General features: G+C 40.9%; 1 protein-coding gene across 1 annotated transcript; it reads right to left on the bottom strand.

The window, feature by feature from the left end:
- Positions 1 to 10,915: 10,915 nt before the first annotated feature.
- Positions 10,916 to 12,773, bottom strand: LOC106637664 (uncharacterized). Its single transcript, XM_089597941.1, has 3 exons — positions 12,066 to 12,773; positions 11,511 to 11,785; positions 10,916 to 11,426 (listed from the first exon to the last, which is right to left on the bottom strand). Exons 1-3 carry the CDS (start codon positions 12,771 to 12,773, stop codon positions 10,916 to 10,918), a joined length of 1,494 nt encoding a protein of 497 aa, XP_089454067.1.
- Between the last annotated feature and the right edge of the window lie 14,764 nt (positions 12,774 to 27,537).

Below are 27,537 nucleotides of genomic sequence, written 5' to 3'. Positions count from 1 at the left end.
AGGTGGCATAGGGTGGGGTACGAGTCTCACGGTGGTTATGAAGTGCTTAGTGTATAGTTTAGTTGTAAGTATTTTCATTATCAATCTAATGTTATTTATAACAAAATAAAATAATTGAAAATTTTCCAATTAGGCAACTTTATATACACACATATATTACAAAACGGTCATGTAGCAACATATTGTAATTTTTATAGACACACTTGATACAATTTACCAAGTGTAATTAACTACGTAAATCACTAAACATGGCAAGTCGGCACTCAAATCATCTTGTATTGCTTACATACGGATAAGATTAGGTATAGAATCAGCAGACGATCCACGCTGACTTACGAGCCTTATAGCTGTTCACCGTGATACGCCTGCCCTACCTAAGGTGACACGCCTGCTTTATTCTAATACAATTTCATATTGTTTATTACGGTACTTACATAAACTTAAGAATAAAAAAAATCTTTGGACAAGAAAGTTAAGGATTTGAGCTATCAAATTGACCTATTTCCGTTTACAAAATATAATACTTTCGACCTGCTTCAAGCTATTGAGAAATGAAGGAAACCTTTTTTCAGTACACTACGTTTATAATTTATAAAATAAATAGAAAACATTATTTCATGACATTAAAAACTCAGAGGATAATAGTAAGAGCCTTTCTTATTAAATTTCTATAAAAATCTTATTTTTAAAATGCATGAATATTAATATTATTAAGGTGCCACGCTTTGCAGCCCTGCTCAACGTGCCCTGTCCTCCCCCTATATAAAGCAAAGTCGCTAAAACCGTTGTTATCGCTAACCACGAAAACCATTCAACCGATCTCGCTGAAATTTTACATACTGATTTTTTATACTTCCTAGATGGTTTTAGTATAGTTTTTATCTTAAAAAAATTGATAACAATAGCAATAAATAAGCTCAACGTTTCGTAAAAATACGATAGCTTTTCACTTCGGTTCAGTAGGATCCGCTAGGTGGCGTAGAAGTAAAATCAAAGCTACCTGCCTGCATCCTCAGGCACATTCCTCGCAATAACGACCCAGTTATAAAATCGCTTGAAGGTATACATGATACCTCCGAAAACTCAATTTTCAACCACAACTTCTCCAAGTCACTTATACTTAACTGTTATCTCAACAGCTGGTACTATAATGGCCTTGTAATACAATCAGACATACTTCACAAATTTTAAATTCCGTTAAAAAACCTTTTTTGCCCTATCGATTGTGATACGGTTATAGGAAGGGAGTTGCAGGTGTCAAAAAACCCGAACGCCGCCTTTAATGAGCTGGCGGGGGAGCGTGGTGTTATTGACATCTTCACCGATGGGTCGAGGCTCATAGATGGACAAAATGGCGAGCCAGACGTTGGCTTTGCCATTTGGAGTGAAAACGAATTCTTTAAAGCGTCACACAAGATCTCTTACAGAGCCTCAATTTTTACGGCAGAATGCCTGGTCATCTGCTGCGCCATTCTTAAAATAAACCAGTGGTGAGAGTCACACTGTCACACCACTGGATGTTTCATTTTTAGAATTCTCTCTGACTCCCAAAGTATAATAGGCGCCCTAAGCGGCTTGAAACGCCTGGAAAACAAGTCTCCTCTGCTGGTCCGAATCAGATTCGATCTAAGTAGCTGAACTCAAAAAGAAGAAAGTAACGATAAAACTATTGTGGATCCCATCGCACCTGGGAATTCACGGAAATGAATGCGCGGACAAGGAGGCAAAGAACGCCGCAACGCGGGGTATCCTAGCGGCGCTCGACATTCCCTCCTCCGATCTTGTCGCACACTTCAAGGAGCTGTGTTCAAACAAAAATAACGACCACGTTTTAGAGATTGGCAGAGTAAAAGGAGTGATGTATTGTGAAAATTTCTATATAAACTCAAGAAAAGCATGGTATTCTGATCTTAATCTTCCAAGAAGATCGATTTCATCGATAAATCGCATAAGAAGCAACCATACTTCATTAAATAGTAGCCTGTGTAAACTAAAAATTGTCTCCTCTGATATCTGTAAATGTAAAAGGGAATCTGATACAGTCGAACATATTTTTTGGGCCTGTGAGCTCTTTGACTCATAAAGACAGATTATGATCAAGAAACTAAACGACTTAAATCTGTATGGCCCCTTTTCCATACTTGCTCTGCTGACACATATCAACCCAAGTATTATTTCTACTATCTCTGATTTTATTATGAATATCGACGTTAATATATAATGATAAAATGTAGCTTTTGAACGTAAAATTGTCCTTTTACAGTCACTAGTGGTTTAATAATTAATGCTTCTATAAATTAATTCAAAATTCGTTACTGAGAAAAATCTGGTTTATTTATATATATGTATACATATACGTATGTTGTATACACAAGCGCAGACACTAAGTTCTGATGTATATTTCGTCCCATGTAAAATTCTCATGTTGTGTCATGGCTGTGTAAGTTACCCTTAAAGCCAATAAACTTATATTACTACTACTACCTGCAATAGAAGTCTGGTTAGTATTAGAAAATATTTGAGAACATTCATCATTTGAGATCAAATTTTCAGGAATGTTAAAAGTTTTTATTTCCCCTTCCCCAAATTTTAATAATAATTTTGAAAATCCTTTATCGTTAGAACGAATATTGATTTCTAATTTTAAAATTTGGAATGAGTTCCATAAAAATGAAGATTTAATAGTTTGTTCAAGTATAATTTTTCTATTACCGTTATTTATCACTGGGAGAATCTGACGAAAATCACCTCCTTATTTAATAATTAACTTACTTCCAAAATATTTTTCAGTATTACATAAATCTCTTAACCTGCTATCTACTATTTTCAATGCTCTTTTTGGAATCATTAAAGCCTCATTCCAAATAGTTAAATCAAATTCTCTTAATTTTTTTTTATCTGACTCGAATTCTAAAAAACGCACTCTATATTATTAAGATCTAAAGGAAGTCTAAAAGTTCTATAACTGGTCATCCCCTTTGGAAGCAAAATTGATGCTATGCCAGTCCATGCCATTGACATGATTTGTTTTATTTTGAGAAATAAAAAAACAAATTAACGTTTTATATAAATAAGTTTTTCCTGACCCTCCAGGACCATCTATAAAGAAAATATTATTTCTTTTTTCAAAAATAATATGAAATATATTTTTCTGGTCATTATTCAAAGCTTTATACATCGAGTTAAACATTTCTTTATTGAAACGTATTTCATCATCTATATCTTCTTTTTTACCCTCCATTTTTTTTGGTGTAGGTAAATTAAAGTATCCACATGATTTATCTTCTAAATCTAAAATTTGGTTAATATGTATAAGAACTAAATTATCTTTATTATTAGGCAAACCCTTCGTAAAAAATTCTTTGTATTTATTCCATATTCTGTTACCATAAACATTTTGTGAAATTAAAAACCAAGAAAAAAATTGTCTTAATTGATATGGAAACGTAACAGCAATTGCTTCTTTAAAAATATCATCGATTTTTTCATCATTGTCTATTAAATTCATTGCAATTGCAGTATCTTTAAAAGTTTCATAAGTTATTCTTTTATATGTTCTAATGTCTTTGAACGATGTCGAACCAGTTACTTTATTTAATACAATTTTAAAAACAGTTATTTACGTAGCAAGTGCGGAAAAGACGATTTCTTGTTTTTTCTCTACCGAAAAACAAGATTAAATCGTTTTTTTTTGTCTCCGAGCAATGGACTATGGGCAATATACATAGATATACAGTTTATAAAAAGTGAGCTTCAAGGGAGTGAGCAGCAGAACGCGGGACAGTAACTGATTGGCTGTCTCGACCCATAAGATTAGCACAGGATTTCTCTTGTTGAATGTGGCAAAGTATACATATAGATATATACGCCTTGTAGATTTTGCATCAAATGGCGGTGGTTTTCGCTCATTTCCCTGAAGCTCACTATTTCTAAATAGAATCCTTAACATAGCCGCCCATCTGCCATATTATCCCTTGACCCTCTGTACCGATGCTGGATGACAGCGCCACTTTTTCAAAAATTTTTTTTTGTAGTTATGATTTTAATACTATTTGTAAACAATGAAATATATGGTCAAACTGCGTATGAAATAAAATTTTGAATCAATAATAATTTAATCAATTAAAAATTTTTCAACAAAAAACAAATACGTTATGTATTTTTTCGTCGAAGTTCCCTAAAGGAAAACGTATTCGACACATAAGCGTAATCGACACCTGAGTGAACTTACGAACCCTCGAGTCGCAAAAGGCCCCGGTGGCGATGACGCTTTTGACAAAAACTACTATTCTAGTAGGATAAGTATAACCCGCTGATGATGCCCGAAGGTATGACTAATGGTTCAAAAGGAACGACACAACATAGTAGAATGATTGAAAATAAAAAATTGGAACTACTTCTTTGCCCTATATAATAGAACAGTAAAAAAAAGAAACGGAAATTAAAAAAATTTTTTTTGAAGCCGCTATTTGGATGAAAACCCAAACATTTTAATCTCTGAATATTGAAAAATCGTTAAAAGATTACCAAGATATGACTAAAAAACTTGGTAAAAAAAATAACTTAGCATTTTTAATAATATTAAAGGAGTGCATAGATAATTATAACGTAGCATTTTGTTGATTAGCAATTATCAAAGTTATGTAACAATATTATTTTGTGAGTGAGTAATAAAGCTATAGAACTATCAAGCTTAAAGAGCAAATTTTTCGCCCTGAACAATTAAGATACATAGACAGATTTTCAAGATGCAATTATTTATATTCAGTTACACACATATACACAGAGACATTTTTAAAATGTCACTTTTGCACATACAACATAAAAACATTTTGAATACTTTATTCGCAGAATTTCATTTTTGATCGACACTATAGAGCTTTCTTTATGTTGCATTTTATGAAATGATGTAAAAGCAGGCTGTGTAAACCCATCATTCTTTTGAAGGAAGCAATATAAATTTCGAAAATTCGTAAAAGAATAATTAGAAAGTAATAAATCTGTGAAGTATTTGTCTTTTCTATTTAATGCAGCAATAAAATAGCGGACAACGTAATGCAGTTGTATCTTTTTTGCTTTACATATTTTTGTCGTGGATGGCTTACTAAATCTGTACACTCAAAATATGAAAAGTTCGTTCAAACCCCTTTTGTGTACATACATATACCTAATGTAAGTCAATACGAGTACAATCTAATTAAAAAAAAATATATATTTAGGATTAAAAACGGTCTCCTAAAATTCAGAGTAGGTAATAAATGCTCAAGCACAAAAGTTAATTCACTAGTACCTTGAAGAAAAATTATGTTGCAGGGAGATATATTAACCAAGTTTTCTTGTATTAATCAGAAGCCTTAATAATTGAAAATTCAAACAACAAAAAAGATTTCAAAAAAAGTACAACTCCTTTTCCCTAGTGTCGCCAAAAAAGATATAGCATGTCGTTGAATAGTTTAGATGCAGCCGAATCTAACGGTGCCCTTATTTATACCCTTAATCGGATAAAGTCTTGATAAATTCATGCTTACATTTTGCTCTTTTAATTAGTGCGGTTATGGCAGACCAAAAACAATACCCTAGAAAGGAAAAAATCAAACAAAGCGCTTGTTACTTACAATGTCAATGTTCAGTAAACAAGACGTTGTAGCTTGCAGCGCGCGTCACCTCTCAGGCTCTCACCAGCTCGTTCGTCGTCGTCCTCACGAGCACTAAGTATGAAATATTAATATTCACAGGGTGTACCTTGGGGTGTAGGGGGAATTGACACAAAGGATTAAAAAGACAGATTGGAAGATCTCAAAGTCTGAATTTTCAAGAAGTCACATGCAATGCTTTCATCCGTATGCCAGAGAAAATGTATCTTTTTGATCGTAGCGTCTATCTTAAAGTAAACAAATCAACGAAGTGAAACGAAGTACACGGTGACAGCGTTGGGTTAGGCGGATTCAATATCGGAACTTTTTCCCTAGATCGTATATATAGCTATACGATCTAGGGAGAATGTTCCGTCGAGCAGACAACTCAGCAGTGAAGGGGCATTGCCAAAGACACGCGAAAATTCAAAATTGTAATATTAATAACACAAGTGCCTATCACCCAATGACCCGGGGCGCTAACTGGCCACTCTGTTAAATAAATAATTATTAATAACACAAGCGCTTATCACTCAGTGACTTCGAGCGCTTACTGGCCACTCTTTTAAATAAATAATTATTAAAATAACACAAGCACCTATCACTCAGTGACTTCGAGCGCTTACTGGCCACTCTTTTAAATAAATAATTATTAAAATAATACAAGCGCCTATCACCTCATGACCCGGGGCGCTAACTGGCCACTCTTTCAAATAAATAATTATTAATAACACAAGCGCTTATCACTCAGTGACTTCGAGCGCTTACTGGCCACTCTTTTAAATAAATAATTATTAAAACAACACAAGCGCCTATCACTCAGTGACTTGGAGCGCTAACTGGCCACTCTTTTAAATAATTAATTATTAAAATAACACAAGCGCCTATCACCCAATGACCCGGGGCACTTACTGGCCACTCTTTTAAATAAATAATTATTAAAATAACACAAGCGCCTATCACCTTATGACCCGGGGCGCTAACTGGCCACTCTTTTAATTAAATAATTATTAAAATAATACAAGTGCCTATCACCTCATGACCCGGGGCGCTTACTGGCCACTCTGTTAAATAAATAATTATTAATAACACAAGCGCCTATCACCCAATGACCCGGGGCGCTAACTGGCCACTCTTTTAAATAAATAATTATTAAAATAACACAAGCGCTTATCACTCAGTGACTTCGAGCGCTTACTGGCAACTCTGTTAAATAAATAATTTTTAATAACACAAGCGCCTATCACCCAATGACCCGGGAAGCTAACTGGCCACTCTTTTAAATAAATAATTATTAAAATAACACAAGCGCCTGTCACCTCATGACCCGGGGCGCTTACTGGCCACTCTTTTAAATAAATGATAATTAAAATAACACAAGCGCCTATCAACTCATGACCCGGGGCGCTTACTGACAACTCTGTTAAATAAATAATTATTAATAAATAACACAAGCGCCTATCACCGTATAACCTGGGGCGCTAATTGCAAATCTAATAAATAAATAATTATTAATAAATATGTCAAGCACCTTTTTCCTGATGATCCAGGACACTTATTTGCAACACTATTAAATAATAAAAAGTTGATCGATAACATATGTAAACATATCACAATTTTGATTGCCTATCTAGTACGACAAAGATCTTTTTAAATGGCGCTCTTATAATTTCTTGATAATTTATTATTCAATAGTAGCCAGTAAGCGCCCCGGGTCATAAGGTGATAGGTGCTTGTGTTATTTTAATAATTATTTATTTAAAAGAGTGGCCAGTAAGCGCCCCGGGTCATTAGGTGATAGGCGCTTGTGTTATTTTAATAATTAATTATTTAAAAGAGTGGCCAGTAAGCGCCCCGGGTCATTAGGTGATAGGCGCTTGTGTTATTTTAATAATTAATTATTTAACAGAGTGGCCAGTTAGCGCCCCGGGTCATTGGGTGATAGGCGCTTGTGTTATTAATAATTATTTATTTAACAGAGTGGCCAGTAAGCGCCCCGGGTCATGAGGTGATAGGCGCTTGTATTATTTTAATAATTATTTATTTAAAAGAGTGGCCAGTTAGCGCCCCGGGTCATAAGGTGATAGGCGCTTGTGTTATTTTAATAATTAATTATTTAAAAGAGTGGCCAGTAAGTGCCCCGGGTCATTAGGTGATAGGCGCTTGTGTTATTTTAATAATTAATTATTTAACAGAGTGGCCAGTAAGCGCCCCGGGTCATTGGGTGATAGGCGCTTGTGTTATTAATAATTATTTATTTAACAGAGTGGCCAGTAAGCGCCCTGGGTCATGAGGTGATAGGCGCTTGTATTATTTTAATAATTATTTATTTAAGAGAGTGGCCAGTTAGCGCCCCGGGTCATTGGGTGATAGGCGCTTGTGTTATTAAAAATTATTTATTTAACAGAGTGGCCAGTAAGCGCCCCGGGTCATGAGGTGATAGGCGCTTGTATTATATTAATAATTAATTATTTAACAGAGTGGCCAGTAAGCGCCCCGGGTCATGAGGTGATAGGCGCTTGTATTATTTTAATAATTATTTATTTAAAAGAGTGGCCAGTTAGCGCCCCGGGTCATTGTGTGATAGGCGCTTATGTTATTAAAAATTATTTATTTAACAGAGTTGTCAGTAAGCGCCCCGGGTCATAAGGTGATAGGCGCTTGTGTTATTTTAATAATTATTTATTTAAAAGAGTGGCCAGTAAGCGCCCCGGGTCATTGGGTGATAGGCGCTTGTGTTATTAATAATTATTTATTTAACAGAGTGGCCAGTTAGCGCCCCGGGTCATTGGGTGATAGGCACTTGTGTTATTAATATTACAATTTTGAATTTTCGCGTGTCTTTGGCAATGCCCCTTCACTGCTGAGTTGTCTGCTCGACGGAACATTCTCCCTAGATCGTATAGCTATATATACGATCTAGGGAAAAAGTTCCGATATTGAATCCGCCTTGCCCAACGCTTACCTGCGGTAACAATTTACATACAAATTTATTGTATTTTTGTGTTTGAGCCTTCCAGATCACTCATTGTGTGTTTTTAATTTTAATTTTGTAGCCTAATGAGGCTGACGCATATTGTCAGCGAAACGTTGCGCAATGCGCATTAATAAATCAACGCAAGAAAATTTAAATACACTTTACTTGTATTTATTTATTTTCTCACATTTCGCCTTCAACGGATCACTGATCACTTTGAATTTCTAAATTAAATGTATTTGTGTGAGAGAGGGGGGAAGAGTAGCCACGTAGCCAGTTGCCAGTAGCGATGCGTGGCATGTATATGTGGGGACTCTCACTCACAGATGTATACTACTGCTCCGTCCTTTCCCAACCATCCGCTAGGTGACCAACCTCTTACATTGACCTTTCCGCAAGTGTCCAGATTTCATGTTGGTTAGTATTCGCTTTGAGCGCATGCGGAATTTCGGAATTGCAATTCCGAAATCGCGCCCCCACTGGGCACTTTGAGAACGATTGACGATTGGTCGTGATTAGAAAAGGACAGTACTATGAATTGATTTCCACATGCTTGTAGAAAAGTGACATTTAAGGGTTGGCCACTTGGTGAATGGAGCCGGAAGCTCAATTTCATAATGATTACCTTTTCTCGAATAGAAATGTGCCGTAGCTTGCATGACTGCCTGTGCAGGTCCTGCACAAGCAAGATAGGCATTTTATGCATATGTGAGTTCAGGTTGTGCAGAGTTCCTGAACAGGTCCGGTGCTCTTGCCTGGGGCCGTACCATATTACTATTTTTCTGTACATCGGCCTATGTTATAACATAGGCCCGCGACGCTAAAAAAAGTTATATGGTACGGCTCCTGAACTGACATCAACTGTCTGCTACTACAGTATAGTCTTAACCTTTTTTTCAATTAATCTAAAATGGAGCAAAACGATTATTCTCGACGAAAGACGCGAAATAAATATAGAATGTAAATTATTCGTAAAAGAAAAATTTCGAAAAAAAGAAAACCATACAGATTTAATGGAAATAATGAAAAAAAAGCTAAACTTACAGATAATATTAGTAAAAACTCAGCTGTACAGTTTGATAAGCAAGAAATTTAGAGCCATATTCAGCAAGAAATTTTTGAAGAATTAAACACAACTAATGAGTGTAAGAAAAAAAAAAAAAAAAAAAAAGTGTCAATATTGATTAAGTTCGTGATTTGTATGAACAACTTCGGAAATGGAAAAGAGAGTGTTTTATTGCAAATAGCCACATGGATAAACTTTTAAAAATATTGCAATATCACATTCCCAGCTTACCTGTATCCCATAAAATAAATGATTAAACGAACTTCTGGTGAAGTTCAATCATTATTATACTAACAACTTGTTCGAGGGTATTTTACATTGTAGTACCCCGATTCTTCGCCAGATGACGCCACAGTTCAGAAATTTATGGCGATCAAGTGATGCCATGATAAGAGAGAAAAGATTGTTTGATGTTTCGTCCCGGGAGCACGCCAGGACTCATCAGTAAGGCTGATGACGTGCTCCCTGCCTTAGACACCTATATCGGTGGGGATACCCTAGCTCAATCTTAAACGCCATTATATATTAACCAACATGAAAATCCGGGCACTTGCGAGTAGGTTAACTTCAATGGTTGGACACCTAGCGGATGGTTGGAGAAAGACGGAGAGCAGTAGTGACCATGTGGTAGTGAGGGTCCCCACAAATTTTTGCACAAAAAGTGCGAAAATCGAAATGGAGCGCTACCGCTCACTCGACTTTCTCTGCTTACTTCTTCATTTAGTTTATAGCCTAACTTAGTAAAAGGGTGGGTGTTTTTACAAAAGGAAAAAAAAAACAAATAGAGGGGAGGGAACTACATACCCTCGAACAACTTGTTAGTATAATAATGATTGAACTTCACCAGAAGTTCGTTTAATCATTTATTATACAGCACTGCCTTGTTCGAGGGTATTTTACATTGTAGCTGTTTAGAGCTGCATATATATATAAACAAAACAGAGTGTATTACAATTTAAAGCAATAATTTTTATTCAATGAGTTGATCAGGTACATAAAGTACAATCTGGTCGACAGCTTTCAAAGGCTGGCGGCGATCGTCAGAACATGCTTTTGCAGCAAACTATAAAACTAAGAAAATCTCGTACAATCTAGAGAGCTACCGCTCCCATTATCTATCACTGCCAATACAAAGTTGCCATCAGGCTGTTTAATCTGTCTGTTGTAAAACTTATTAAAAATAACCGATTTCTCCAACCATCCCGCCGCGCTTTTAATCGCGTTCACACTGACACCTCGTCACAGAGCTGCGGATGTCGAAGCATGCCTAGTGGAGTGAGCGGTATATTGCTCCTCCACCCCTGCTTCCTTCATGACCAGTCTGAGCCAGCGGCTCACTGTGTTTGGTGTTACTGCTCCGTGCGGCGGCTGAAAGGAAATTAGAAGCTGCGAACACTTTCCTCTGACATTAGCTGTCTTATCAATATAGCATCGCAAAGCGGTGGCTATATATAGTTGTTTGTTCTGAAACTCAGGGAATCTCGCGTAAGGTTGATGCGCTCCAGGCCTTGATGTCTTGGTGAAATCAGGAATGGTCACCTCTACAGCAGATTCTTTAAACTTAATATTCTCTAACTTGAGAAAGACTAAGGACTGTACCCTAAAGGCCGAACCGAGTGCTAAGAGCATTGCTAGCTTAAGGGTAAGCCTCCGTAGATCTAGAGACTCACATGCACCCCATGACTCGAGCAGCTCCAAAACTGAAGCAACATCCCAGGTAGCTGCATATTTTGGAGCCGTGGGTTTCGATCTAAAAACACCTTTAAAAAATCTATTCAGTGCCGCCGAATTCGCCCAATCATGAGAGCTAATTTAAGAAACCGCAGCACGAAACGATGTCAATGTGCCGTAAGCTGCTCCCTCTAAAAATTTTTTGGTTAGGCAGTCTAACAAGGAGTGTTCCTCTGCTAAATATGGGTCCAATCTTGACTTGACACAATACTCCCACCAATACTTGAGTGCAGTGCTATATTGCTTGATCGTGCTGTCAGCCACCGACGTCATCATAATGTTCACCGTTTCTGCTCCCAGGCCCAGTCGTTCAAAGGCCTGCCTGATACAAGACCTGCCACCAGGGTAAGGTCCGAAGCTAGAGGATGCGTTCTCGTTCTGCAAGGAGACAGAAGCAGATGCTTAGCGGGCTTTCATACAATAGGGTCAGCCACAAGGAGTTGGCAAAACCCAGGATACCATGGTTGCGACGGCCATAAAGGAATCACAATCACTCCACATGAGCCTTCCTCTCTGATTTTTCTCAACACTTTTGCTATTAAAGAGAAGGGGGAAACGCGTACCAGAACTCTTCCTTCCAGGAAATAGAAAGTGCGTTAATGACCCACGCCCCTGGGTCTCTCTCCCATGAGCAATACTTGCGACATTTACGATTGACTCTGGTTTCGAACAGATCCACGATAGGATACCTAAAGGTAGTGCATATTTCCTGAAAGGCTTCCTCCGACAATTCCCATTCAGTATCTAAATTAGTAATTCTAGACCCTTCGTCGGCCGGATTATCTGCCGACGCGACGTATTCTGCAAAAACCCATATTTTGCGCCGCATACACCACAGCCAGAGCTCCCTCGCTAAATCATTAAGCTCCTGGTGCTTAATGCTCCCCATTTTGTTGATGTACGCTAAAGCTGAGATGTTATCAATGCGTAACAAAATGTGGTTGTCTGTCCAAGAATCAGCAAAAGATTTTAAAGCTAAAAAGGCAGCCTTGATCTCTAGGAAATTAATGTGATTCTCTTTTTTTGACGCTGACCAGAAACCGTGGGCTGAGCTTCTACCACAGGTAGCCCCCCAGCCAGTTGTGGAAGCATCCGAAAAAATGACTTTATCGAAAGCTAAGCTCCTAATTTTGTTTTCTGCCTTCATAATGTTATCTTCCCACCAGGCCAGATCATCCATGGCCCTCAATGACAATTTAATTACCATTTTCTTAGCGAACCCCTGTCTAGCCACAGCGACCTGCTTCAACCTTTCAAGTTTTTTATAGAATAACCAGCCATATGCAACTGCAGGACAGATTGACACCAATATACCAACTAATCTAGCTAAATCTTCTGTAGCAGGATTAGGAAGCCATGAGTGCATGTGTGTACGTGTGTGGGCAACGAGAAGGTAAAATTCTAGGTAGTACGGACACGTGTATTCAAATATACTTTATTATATATATATGGGTTTAGGGCTTACAAGTGACTGCGAGCACAGCTAAACGCGGACTGACTAGAGTAATGGAAACACTACACTACACCGCAATATATATAGCTATCCATGTACACCATATACTATACATGTGCTCTCTGCCTACAGTGTACATAAATTGAATTGACTTATAACACCCTTCCACAATTCAAACTTATGAAAATACAAAAGAAATATAAACCAAATATAAACCAAATATAGGAAATATAATAAGAAATATAAACGCATTATAAGCAATTATAGCAAACGAATTATAAGCAATCAAAATTATGATAAACCTATGCCCTCTACAAATTTTATAATTTTATCTTTAGGAACAGATTTAGTTAAAGAGTCAGCCAACATATTGACCGAAGGTATATGTTTTAAGTCTACTTCGTTTGACTCAATTTTTGATTTAATAAAGAAAAACCTTCTGTCAATATGTTTAGTACGAGCACTATAATTCTCATTTTTTGCTAATTCAATTGCACTGGTGTTGTCACATAAAACTGGAATGGGCTGAGCTTCTTGCATGTAAATTTCTTCGGCTAATCTTTTTAGCCAAAGACCCTCTTGAACTGCTGATGTTAGAGCCATGAATTCAGCTTCTCCGCTTGACTGTGCAATTGTAGTTTGTCTCTTGGATATCCAACTAATTGCACCGCCCTGGAGTGTAAAGATGTATCCTGTGACTGATCTAAGATCATCTGGATCAGTGCTCCAACTGGCATCAGAGTAACCTTGAATTATGTCATCTTTATCTCGGCTGAATTCAAGTTTGTAGTTTTTGGTCCCTTGGAGATACCTTAAAATCCTCTTCACTATATTCCAATGTTCCCTGGTGTAGCTGTTGTTGAATTTACTTGCAGTGCTTACTGCAAAGCCCAAGTCTGGTCTTGTAGCTTGGTAGGCATACATGATTGCCCCGACTGCATTCTGGTAAGGAATTTTTGCAAGTTTTTCAATCTCTTCTCTTGACTTTGGTGACAAGTCTGTTTTAGGCATGTGACCAGGTTCGATTGGAGTCGCCGAAGGATTACAGGTGTCCATAGAGAATCTTGCAAGAACCTGCTCTATGTACTCAGTCTGGTCCAACCAAATTTTTCCTTTTGATTTGTCTCGTGTTATGTTGATGCCTAAACATTTTTTTGCTTCGCCAAGATCCTTTAGTGGGAAAGTAGCCATTAAAAATTCTTTGCACGAATTCAAGTGTAATTTGCTGTTCGTGAAGACCAGGATGTCATCGACAAAAACTCCCAAAAGGAAAATGACAGTATTTCTTATATAGTAATACAAGCAAAGATCATATTTAGATCTTGAAAGATTCATGCCTTTTAAAACTTCATCTAACTTTTGGTTCCAGGCTCTGCTCCCTTGTTTTAATCCATAGATGGCTCTAGACAATTTGTAGACCTTGTTTGGTGATTCCTTATCTATAAATCCGTCTGGCTGCTGAAGATATATTTCTTCTTGTAAATCGCCATGTAAAAAGGCAGTTTCAATATCCCAGTGGTGAATCTCTAAATTATATCTCGCTGCGCAAGCAAACAACAATCTGAGAGTTGTATACCTGATTACCGGTGAATACGTCTCATCAAAATCAACTCCTTTGACTTGAGAGAATCCTCTAGCAACCAGTCTGGCCTTGTATTTAGTGCCATTCTTGATGTCCGGTTTTTTTTTGAATACCCATTTTGTCGAAATTATATTTTTACCTTGAGGCAAATCACACAATTTCCAAGTGCCAGACTTGTTGATTGACTTCAGTTCTTCCAGCATAGCTTGTTGCCATTGAGCAGCCTCTGGTGAACTTTGGGCCTCTTTGAAATCCTTGGGCTCAGATGATATATTCGCTGAAAAAAGATAGTAATCATCCAAGTACTTGGGTTTGTTTTTGGGCCTGGAAGTTCTAGGCTTAGGAGACTCAACAAGTCCCTCATCTGAACTTTCATCTGAAGTTAGTGTAGGGTCCTGGCAATGTGGTTCAGTAAAAGGTTCCGCATCTATGAAATCATTGTTATCTGTAAGTTCTTCCTCTTGAGTGGGTAATAAAATGCTAGTCTTGGTCACTTGTTTTTTACGTTCGTTTTCTTCAAAAAACACTACATCTCTGGAGTAAAATATCTTTTTATTGGCAATGTCCCAAAGCTTGTAACCTTTTTGTCCAGAGCTATATCCCAACATGTAACAGTTGATGGGCTTGGGGTCCATTTTAGTTCTAAACTGTTGAGGTATGTGTGCCAAAGCTTTGGAGCCAAAGACCTTCAGATAAGATAAATTTGGTGTTTTTTTTGTCCAAATTTCCTCTGGAGTGAGTCCACATAAGCTGGTTTTGGGTGAGCGATTCGTTAAATGAGTTGCAGCAGCAACAGCTTCAGCCCAAAAGAGTTTATCCAAACCAGAATCAATCAGCATGCAGCGAGCTTTATCCATTAAGGTCCGGTTAAGTCGCTCGGCTCTGCCATTCTGTTGTGCATTATAAGGAATGCTTGTTTGGTGTTGGATTCCTGCTTGATCCAAGATTTCCTTGAGCCTTTTATTGACGTACTCTCTTCCGTTGTCTGTTCTCAGTATTTTTATTTTTTTTTCAGTTTCATTTTCAACTAAATTTTTGAAGTGTATAAAAATGTCCGGTACCTGATCCTTGGACTTCAAAAAATACACGAATGCTTTTCTGCTATGGTCATCTAGAAACGTCAAAAAATACTTTGAACCACTTACGGATGCGGCATCTATTTGGCACAAGTCTGAGTGAATTAAATCCAACACGCCGGCTGCTCTGCTGTCACTAGGCTTGAAGGGTTTTTTTGCATGCTTGCCATAAACACAAGTTTCGCATTTATCAACGTGCGCTGGTACAGAAAACTGTACTCCTATGGCAGCACCCTTTTTTAGTTTACACATATAATCGGTATTTAAATGTCCTAATCGCCTATGCCACAGATCAAAACTTTCAGCTTTAAATGCAGATATATTTTCACTTGAATCAGACGCCAGATTGTTTGCCACACAGTCTTTGCCTAATTTAAATATTCCACTATTTGTTAAATAGCCATTGGCTATTACGTGATTTCCTTTTGCTATTTCACATATTGAGTTTTCAAAGGTCACTTTGAAACCACTTTTAACTAAACTTCCAACGGACAACAAATTTGAGCTAAGGTTGGGAACATGAAGCACCTTGAGCAAGTTAATTCTACTACTAGTCGAGCCGTTGTATACATTTAGATGTGCTTGACCTTCGCCGGCTACGCTTATTTTCTGTTTGTTTGCTGCTGTTATACTCGGAATTTCACTCGGACGTATGTTTTCGACTAAGTTTTGATTACAGCACATATGTCTCGATGCTCCGGAGTCAACAATCCAGTCGTCCTCACTGTTATTATCTATTGCGGCTAAAGCCAAGTTCGAACAGGTAAAGCTTTCATCATCACTGGCCTCTGTTACATTAGCTTGATTTTTCTTCTTCCTTGGTTTTGAGCAATTCCGCGAATAATGTCCAAAACCGTTACAATTATAGCACCGTATTTTCTTAATATCTGTTCGTGATCCATCCCGATTTTCGGTTTTATTAGCACGCGAGAAAAAACTGCTTTGTATCGAGTTTGCATTTGCATGCCACTTAACTTCTTGAAGTATTTTAGATTTAACCAAGTCCGACGAAATCGTTGTATTAGAATTCTCTAGTGCCATTATCATGGGCTGAAATTCGTTTGGCAATCCGGCCAACAACAATGCTCCGATCCATTCATCCGGGATATCCATTCCTGCACCTCTTAATTTTTGTGCTGTCATGATTATTGCATTTACATAACTTTCTTCGGATTCACAGTCCGTCAACTTAGTGGTAGTGAGCTCAATAAGAAGACTCACTCGGCGCGAAATACCTGTGTCCGCGTAAGCTTTCTCTAGCTTCGTCCAAGCCTCGGCGGCTGTTGTAGCTCCTTGCAGATGTACATATACGACGGGGTCGACGGAAAGCGTGATTTTAGCCTTTGCTTTCATGACCTTTTTGGCATCAGTGGAGACGGCGCCATCGGGAGTTGACGGTTTTATCGTGTCCCACAGTTCTTCGTGTTGTAAATATGCTTTCATGGCTATCGACCATGTTTGAAAATTATCACGGCCCGTTAACAACGGAACGGGTTGAGCAAAACTCACGTGCTGTGCTCGATTCGACATTATCCGACGGACACGTGCTTACTACACTTACGCAAGCCCAAATTCTTTTAACACAACACAAATGAACTCCTTTGTAACTAAAGGCCCATAACCTGTAGCAGGATTAGGAAGCCATGAGTGCATGTGTGTACGTGTGTGGGCAACGAGAAGGTAAAATTCTAGGTAGTACGGACACGTGTATTCAAATATACTTTATTATATATATATGGGATAAGGGCTTACAAGTGACTGCGAGCACAGCTAAACGCGGACTGACTAGAGTAATGGAAACACTACACTACACCGCAATATATATAGCTATCCATGTACACCATATACTATACATGTGCTCTCTGCCTACAGTGTACATAAATTGAATTGACTTATAACATCTTCTAATGCCACTTTAGAAGTCTCTCTTAGTCTTCTTGCATATGCTTTTATATTTAACCTCCTCTCCTGGGACAAAAGAAGCCGCATTTCAACAGAGTCAATTATTAAACCTAAGAAAGTAATTTGTCTACACGGAACCAAAATGCTTTTACCGACATTTACGAGAAAACCTAATGATGACAAAAGACTGCGTAATATGTCACAATTTCTTTTGCATATTTCAAACGATTCTCCAAATACTAGAAAATCGTCTAAATATGCTACCACGCGAATGCCTTGCTTTCGTAGATGCGCAAGTATCGGTTTAATTAATTTTGTGAAGACCCATGGGGCTGATGCTAAACCAAAGGGTAACACTTTAAATTCAAAGATCTCCCCTTTAAAACGAAATCTCAGAAACCTTCTATGCTCGACATGTATTGGCACCGCGTGATACGCGTCTTTCAAGTCCACCTTTGCCATCCAATCCCCCGGAATCAAAACATTTAATGCCGTGCGTATATCCTCCATCTTAAAGTGCAAAACGTTAATAAATTTATTAAGCTTCTTCAAATTCAAAACAAACCGTGATGCGCCGTCTTTCTTTGGCACCAAAAAGAACGGAGAAAGAAACTGACCGTTAACTTCATTGCACCTTCCCACTGCTTCCGACCTTAACATTTTATCTAGTGTTAACTCGACTTCAGTGAAAGCTTCCGCGCCTACCACGAAAAGGGATGGCTCTGCTTCTTGATTGGGCTCATGCATTAGGTCTAATTTATATCCATTTATGGCCGCCAACACCCAATTGTCAGGCGTTATTTTCGACCAAATAGTTGCGAAAAATTTTAAACGTCCCGCAGTATTTACCTGATTTAACGTCTCAACCTCTGAGGTTGAGTTTGTGTGTACCTCCCTTTCGCTGGCCGGGACCTGGGGCTGCTCGGACGGTATGGATGGCGAGAGGTAGATGAAGCTTGGTGGCGATAAGGTTGGAAGCCCCTCCGTCCCTCTCGTCCGACGTAGGAGCTTTTCCCGTTTAAACGGTTCTGGTTGTTCTAGGACAGCGGCGTCCTCGGCTTCGGATTAAGGTCCTTTGCCACCTTGTCCACTGTTTTAGCCCCTTCGATGAGGCCCTTTACATCATCTCCGAATAACCATTTTGTCGACTTAACCTCTTTGAGAACCTTTTGCATCCTCTTGTCCAGAGGGCCGACTATATAGACCTTTCTTGAAAGGTTAAGGTTGTAAAAGAGATCAGCGGAGATTTTCATTGACTGCGCAAGACTTGTCAGGAGTCATGTTTTCTCTGGGGACGTATCAAATCTTAAGCTGATTAGAGAAAACGCTGAAGTTGCAACTGAGAGCGACGCTGCGACTGATCTTTGGTGCTCGCGGAAATGGTTATCCTTAGCTACCGCGCTGGCTGACATGCTAGCGGCCAACTCAGGGTTGAGTTGAGGAGGTTCAAGAGCTAAACTGCCTTTAAGAGGTATACCCGCCAGGAGATTCTCCTTCTCCTCCTTGGGCAAGCCTGTGATTAACCACTGACTTACTCGCGTAGCTATGGCTTTGTCCCATTTTTCCGACTTATATCCGCAGCCTTCGATGGGTCTTTGCCTAGAAACAGTTCCGTTTCATCCACCTGGTTCTTCTCTTCTCCTTCATTGCCTTGAGCCTGCTCATTGGCTGCATCGCCATCCGCGCCGTCGCCCCCCAGGGCCTTCAGCACATCTGCAACCGAACGATGACAGTCGTATTAGAAAAAATCATACCGTCTCGATTAACCACCGTAGCTCGGTAGGCTGATTGACCATGACTCCGAATAACTACCGATCGTCCCGTGATTAGAAGTTAACTTCTTTCATATTGGTTTCTGTCCTCGGTTAGCCTTGGAAATCGATCCTATAAATAACTATATATATAAAGAAACCCGTCCAGCCTAAGGACCAAAATGGCTTCCACCGCGTGGCTAGAACATAAGGACAAAAAACGAAAGGAAACGAGCAAAAGAACCTACCCTCATATTGAAGGTCTTTCTCTTCCCCGTTCTGGAAGGTGTCGAGTCTGCTATCAACCTCCCCGAGCTCCTGCAGGAGTTGCGCTCGTTTTCTTTTAAGTGAACTTGGAGAACTCATACTGTGTAACGTCACCAGGCGCCGAAAAGGGAATAAAAAAGTAAGCAGAGAAAGTCGAGTGAGCGGTAGCGCTCCATTTCGATTTTCGCACTTTTTGTACAAAAATTTCTGAACTGTGGCGTCATCTGGCGAAGAATCGGGGTACTACAATGTAAAATACCCTCGAACAAGGCAGTGCTGTATAACTTTACTGAAATCAACATCTCTGTTTCAAAACATTCTTTTATGTAACGTAACCTTACTATTTAATTGTGTAAAAGTCAGTTCAGGACTAGATTATATTTGTCCAGGTTGCCTGAGCTAAGGCTGCCTGTGCAGGAGCCTGAGCAGGTCCTGTGCACATCGTTGGATAAAATTCCAATACTGCCTGAGCAGGACCTACGCAGGCAGCTCAGGCACCTGTCCAGGACCTGTTCAGTGCCTGAACTCAATTTCTGTTCGGGTAATGACGACTAATCGTTCTCAAAGTCTCCAGTGGGGGCGCGATTTCCGAATTGCGAGTCTCGCTAGAGCGCTCGTACCGAACGCACGCTTTCTGCGCACGCCCGTTACGCATCTCTCTTACTCAGACTTGAGTTCTCTCTAAACGGCCCTTTTCAGGGCTACCTCTTTCTCTTTCCGTAAACGCGATTTAGTCGCGCCACGCGACTGTGTTTCCGCTAAATTATACACCCGCATACACGCCGCCCTCAGGGGTGGCCCAATTGGCTAGCCCTTCACTAGGGCACAGCCAAAAAATGAGCACTGTGGATAATCCACAATTTCAAGTCAGTGTGACTAATTCCTTCGACGCGCTGTTAGAGGAAATAGACTCATCATCTTCCGAGATGTCCGCGCTAAGTAGTGCAAGTGATCGTGCAAGTGACAATAGTGCACAGTTCCCCGCAGTGTCTGACATGTCAGTCAGCCGGCCAATGAACCAGCGATCCCTCGAGCTGAAGAGCCGAGACCTCCGTGTCAACCGACAGAACTCTCAGCGGGAACGCAGCCCGCTCTCCTGGGACACAGCTGTGCCCCCTGCAATCGCCAAAGAACTCGAGAAACAAAAACAGAGGATCGAGTACTTGGAGAAAGTAGCGAGTGAGTACTCAGTTCAGCTGGAAAATTCCATCCAGCTGATAAATTCTTTAAAAGCCCCCAACGAGGAGAAAGATGCGACCATCGCAGTACTCCTTGCGAAATCCCCTCACACAGCTAAAATCCCGCTCATAGAAGGCCCGAGCCTTATAATTCCGTCCCCAGGAAACAGTGACCCCCTTAATCTCAAAAACTCTTCCACTGAGAAAGTTGAGTAATTCCCCGCGCTACCGAAAACGGTAAACACCCCAGCGAATTCCCCAAGTGTAAAGCCACCCTAGAAAAAACGGCGCATGCGCGATCCTGACACGGGAAACTCCGCAGCCAACTTCTTCGACATGGAGGTCGAAAAATCCCCAACGCAAGTGTCACCACTCAGCTCTTCCCTGAAAGGAAAAAATACTTTTGATGGTCATCTTGAGGACCAAACTCAACATGACGCGAAGGCAGTCAGCATTGCTTCCAAAAAGAAGGCACCCCCACTGATCACAATCTTGGACCAAAAATTATGGCCCAAGATTAATAAAGCCCTCGTCGCGGAGAATATCCCTGTTCGCCGCGTCATTACGACCTTCGAAGGTACACGCGTGTACCCCGACAATGTCGATGGCTTTCGACGTATCGTCCACGACCTTGAGGAGAAAAAGGTCGAATTCACCACCCATCAGCTTCACGAGGACCGTGAAATGATAGTCGTCATCCGTGGAGTCAACATCGGCTACATGGATGCAGAAATCCTGGAGATGATCCAGGAAAAAGTACCATCCGCCCGTCGTGTCTATCGCATGACCAAAGGTGACCGAACTTGGTCATTAGTCACTGTGTACCTAGATGCGTCAGATGTCAGATCCCATGACATCTACAACATCAGGTCTCTCGGGTGCACTTCTGTCAGAGTAGAACAGAAGCGCAAGTCAAACGACATTCCCCAGTGCCGTTGCTGCCAAAAATTCAATCACACGGCGGCCTACTGCCGTGCGGCCTTCGTTTGTGGTTTCTGCAGCTTAAACCACGCCACTGCAACGTGTCCAAAAAAGGACAAGGACCAAGTCACCCCTCGTTGTGCAAATTGCAATGGCGAGCACCACGCCTTCTACCGGGGTTGTCCAAAAATCCCTCAAAGAGGAGCTCATGCCCCCAAGAAAAGTACTGCCCCTCCTCCCACTTTTGGGAGAGCCACCCCTCGGACAACAGCCCAAGGCTCAAACATCACTCGCCCGGGGATGTCATACGCGAATGTGGCATCCTCTCAACAACATCGAACAGGAGCCCCTCCCCCGACTTCCCTGCTCAACACACCTCCGACCACCGAGACAATCCTCCACTTAATAATGACCCTACTGACTCGCCTCGACCAAAGAGTGTCCGGTCTCGAGGGCAACAGAACAGCAGCACGCTAGACAGAGACTTTACGCTACTCAACTGGAACGCGAACAGCATCACACACAAAACGACTGAACTCACACACATACTCCAGACAAAAGACATCGACATTGCATGCATCACTGAAACACACCTAGACAACACAAAAACACTCTACATACCAAACTACACGGTACACAGACGTGACAGACGCAAAAAATCCCATGGTGGAGTAGCCATCCTTGTACGCAAGGGCATCCGCCATCGAGTCATAAGTACGGACGCTGCCAACTGCGAAGCAGTCGGCATTGAAGTACACACCACCTCATCTGCCTCCATCAGGATCATCTCCCTCTATTCTCCTTTAACGGATGATTCAAACCTCCAATGCATAATCCCGCTGTTTGACTCCAACATTCCTACGATAGTTGCTGGTGATTTAAACGCCAAGCACAAATTGTGGGGATGCAAACACGAAAATCCTAAGGGTCGTTCCCTCCTCAAACACTTGCGCAACCTCAACATCAACATTGAGGTTCCGAATGAACCGACTCACTACCCCAGCTCACCAGACCAAGACCCAGACATCTTAGACATATTCCTGACAAAAAACTTGACCATCCCTACGGAACCACGAACATCCCCAGACCTCCCTTGCAACCATAACCCAGTCTACCTAGAGATCCCAAGATCCCTTCTCACCATACCCGTCACCACCAGCCGCACAGACTGGGTCCACCTTGCGTATAACCTCGAATCCTTCCCATTTAAATGTCGTCCCATCAGGTTCCAAACGGAACTTGACATAGCAGTAAACGAATTCACTGACGAACTCAACAAATGCACACACGAAGCCACCACAACAACCACAGCTCCCCAGCACACACTTAAACTCCCTCGCGACCTCCTGCGTCTCATAAAGGAGAAGAAAAGAGTCCAGAAACTCTGGCAAAAAAGGAGAACCCCCGAATTTAAAGTTCATCTTAACTCCCTTGCAAGGGAAGTCAAATCCAAAGTCTTCGAATTCCGAAACAAGGAATTTAACAAATTCATAGCCGAGGCAGAGTCCCACCCAAGAAATGCTTGGAAGGTCGTTGAAAAACTCCGTAACAAACGGCCTTCCCTCCCCCCCTTCAACAAGGGAACAAACTCTACTCGCTAGATTCGGACAAAGCAGAGATCTTTGCAGATTCGCTGCAAAATCAATGCTCCCCCAACCTTAGCGCTGAAGAACTAGCGCAGGAACACGCGAGGATCACCCACACGGTGCAGCAACAGGTCCTTGACAATCCAGATTTCGAACACTGCACACCCTTCGAAATCAGAGGCATCATCCGATCCCTAAAAACTCGAAAAGCTCCTGGCAGTGACGGTATCTCCAATAGCGTCCTGAAAATGTTTCCTCAAAAATTCATCACGGCGATTTGCAACATCACCAACGCCGTGATGCGCCTTCGTTATTTCCCAATTGCGTGAAAGGTGGCTACGGTCATCTGCTTCCCCTCAGGGAAAACCCCTCAGCAACCCCGCGAGCCACAGACCCATTAGCCTACTCTCATCGCCCAGTAAAATCACTGAAAGCGTCATTCTCACCCGCCTAAACAAGCACGCCACGGAAAATAACATCCTTCCAGACGTGCAGTACGGTTTTAGAGCCAGACATTCGGCAGTTCACCAGCTTCTGAGAGTCACCGAAGACCTCTCCGATAGCCTCATCCACAAAAACTTCACCGCGATAGCTTTTCTAGATGTACAGCAGGCCTTCGACAGAGTTTGGCACGAGGGCCTCCTGTACAAGCTTATACAGTTAGGTTTTCCACACTACCTCATCGGCACCGTCAAATCTTACCTCTCAGACAGATTTATCCGCGTTAAAGTAGGCGACTCCCTCTCCGACCCCCGTCCAATAACCTCCGGAGTCCCCCAAGGCTCCAAACTTTCACCCACCCTTTTCAACATATTTTGCCACGACCTGCCCCAGCACGAAAACATCAACACGTACGTATATGCAGACGACGTCGCGGTCAGCTGCACGTCCAAACAACACTCTCGGTGCACCACCTGTCTAAACGAGCACATCGTCACTCTCCATAACTGGTATAGTCTCGGGAAACTGGTCGTAAACGAGGCAAAGACTATAGCCATGCTCGTCTCCTGGAAATATCTAAGGAAGAAACTGCAGAAGATAAAGGTCAACGGAGTAGAAATCGACTGGAGCTACTCCGCCAAGTACCTTGGCGTAACGCTAGACCGTCGACTCACGTACGTTCGGCACATCAACAGCACCCGCGGAAAGGCATATGGAGCCTTCTTGCAACTAAAGCCCTTCTTCAACAACAAAGCCGTCTGTCAGAAGACCAAGCTGCGCACCTTCAACGCCATAATCAAGAGCATCAGCACCTACACGATACCAACGTGGGGAGCTGCAAAGGGAAACCAACTACAGGGCATCCAGGGCCCTTTCATGAAGATACTGAGTTTGGTCCTGGGCATTCCGTGTTACATCAGGAATACCCAGATTATCAAGGAGTTTAACATCGTCCCTCCAATTCAAGCAGCCCCCGTCCTTGCGTCTAAAATCTGCACCTCCATTACAGACCACCCAAACCCCACCATCGCCGCACTCGCGAACCTCCAACCCGGTCGCTTCGACCTTATAAGATGTCCCTGCGCTCTAGCACAGAACCCCGAGGACCCTCAATACACTCTAGGTCTTCAATCCCCCCTGCTTCCATCGGATGCATCATCTCCATCTCCATGATCTCGACGAAACGAACGCGACTTCAATTCGTACGCTCCCCTCAGGAGCACCCTTCTATCCGCCGTATCCTCTACGGCCTCAACCCTATACAACACTTACACTACTAATCACAAGTACGCTTCCAAATACACAATACCCAGCGGACTTACACATCTACACACACACACATACAATAACACAAAATTTAAGCTTCTCTAACTCTATTCCGGCGCAAGCCAAGATTCGAGCTTCGCCCAGATGCGTAAGTGCCTCCTCCTCTCATCTCTTCGAGAGCGAGTCGGCCTCCGAAATTCTCCGTTATTTTCCTTCTTCTTTCTCCTCTTATGCCCTTTTGTCTTCTAGGGGAGTGGTCCTCACGGACTTGTCCCATGCGGGGAGGTTAGTTTTTAGTCGGTAGGCAACCCGGTGAATCCGACACTACCACCGGATTAGCTGGGGTGTCTATGAAGATTTTCCCCTCCCCGTTCCATCAAACAAAAAAAAAAAAAAACAAAAAAAAAAAATTTCCGAATTGCGCTCAAAGCGAATAGGATTAAGGCCGTAAAGTTCGTTTATCTGGTGCCCGTGAAAAACGTAACAGGATGTATAACCGCAAAAAAAATGAGCGAGTTTGTTGATTTCTATGGAGCACCAGATAGACTGATAACTGATCGTGGAACCGCGTTTACGTCACAATCGTTTCAAGAATTCTGTATTAAGAATGGTATTCGTCATACCCTAAACTCAAGCAGGCATCCGCAAGCGAATGGATTAATAGAACACCTTAACCAAACTGTAATACCAGTGTTAAAAATTATGGCCAGCGATAATGAGCATGTATGGGATAGGGAGGTACAGAATATCGCTCGCGATATAAACTCATCTGTTAGCGTCGCGACGGGAAAATCCTTGTACGAAGCTTTGTTGGGATATCTTCCGCGTTTCAATGAAGGTCGCATAAGACAAATGACCACAAATTGCGAAATATTATCCCACCAACGCTAGTTCAGGCAGATGTTCTCAAAAGAATTCATAAGGAACAATTACGGTATAAGGAGCGTTACGATAAAAATCGGTGAGTACACGTAAAATACAATGTTGGCAATATCGTTTTCATGAAGCGAAATCCTGTAGCTACAGGTACTACTTACTTTAACAAAACTCCAACCTAACTTTGGTGGACCATTGGTGATATTGTTGGCGAAATAAGCGATAAAGATACATACCGTGTAAAAAAACTGAATAGATCGAATGATAGAAATTTCGAAACAACGCCACATGTAAGCCAATTAAAAATTTGGAAAGGCCATGAAACAGAAAATTTCCATACTAACGACGATAAGGAAAGAGAAATTGAAAATCTGAATGAAGACCTGAATGATAGTAGCGAAAATGAAAGCGATGAAAACAATACCACAGTATTATATAACAACAATCTTGAACTAGATAAAACGCTTGTTACTCCTAATGATGATGTAGGGGATAAAGAAATATCTAACAACAAAGACTTATCGTCCTTAGAAAATACTGTATCACGGCCTAGGCGAAATGTAAGACGACCTGATTATTTAAAGGATTATATATGTATAATAATTTTATGTTGTTATGTTCACTTTGTACTTAAGCGAAAATTATTTTGAAAATTTGTGAAGACATAAATATTCTAAGGATGGCCGAATGTTATGTATATATGCAAAATTAAATGAAATGTATATGTGAGAGAGGGGGGAAGAGTAGCGTTGCGTGGCATGTATGAGGCTCTTTTACCGTCAAGCTTGAATCAGATGGCGCCAGGGCACGTCGCGGCTGTCATGGCCGTTGCACTTACACACCGTCAAATTTACAGTTGTGTATTGTGTCCGTGAGCCTATCTGTGTAATGAGAAAAGCAGAAGACATGACCTTTGTAAATGATTGCTGTTGTTTGCAGACAATTTTTGTTTGCATTTACGTTTAAAGATAGTAGGAAAAATGAAGTGCAGTGTAATATCCTGCGATAAGAAAGTGAAATTTAAATTTCCTTCTGATAGTGTGATAAAAAAAAGTGGCTCGAAGCAATTGGGAGACCAACATTTTTGTCGCTCCCAAGTCATGGCTTACCTGTCCACGAGTTCTGCTTTTCTTTCACTGACTCTTGCTCCTTTCCCTTTTAAAAGCTTTTTCAATTCTGAAACTTTGAAGCTCCCATAATATTCTTTCTTGTCTTCCTTATTCATTTCAAAATTTCAAATATTGCGCTTTACCACTACACTTTAATTTCCTATGTACATACAATACTGAAAAGTAATGTTGTGTGAGTGAGACGGCCATGACAGCCGCGACGTGCCCTGGCGCCATCTGATTCAAGCTTGACGGTAAAAGAGCCTCATAGTCGGTGTAGTCTTTTGAGAGGGGTGGTGGCACTGCCCGGAGCAGGAGATGAGGGGTGTGTGATGCCGAAGACGAGACCGCCGCAAGAGATTTAGATCTCGAGGCTCTGTCGTCGCGCGATGGTTGTGGCCCAAGGTGAGAACGAGTTTTTTTTCGGCAGTGTGCTGCGTTTCCCCCTTGAAACTTAGGAAGGATGAAAGTGCGTTACTATTTCAATTTTGGCGTTTGAGTGTTCAGGAACAATCTGTAAAACTTACCTAAATAAACAACTTTTTATCTATCTCAATTAAACAAAACTGATCTTGAACGCCTAGGCTGTTTTCCCCCTTGATTTTAATGATTTATAAAAGGTTTGAAAAAAAATTATTTACAACTTCTGGAAGCTCTCAGATTTTGTTTTATCATACGGATAATTATATACCTATTATGGTTGGCACACCGTCTAAAAAAGT

Source organism: Copidosoma floridanum, unplaced genomic scaffold, assembly GCF_036245765.1.
Source record: "Copidosoma floridanum isolate Cflo_tuat_1 unplaced genomic scaffold, Cflo_Japanese_pri ptg000040l, whole genome shotgun sequence".
NCBI classification, from domain to species: Eukaryota; Metazoa; Arthropoda; class Insecta; order Hymenoptera; family Encyrtidae; genus Copidosoma; species Copidosoma floridanum.
This window is presented reverse-complemented; position numbering and strand designations above follow the sequence as displayed.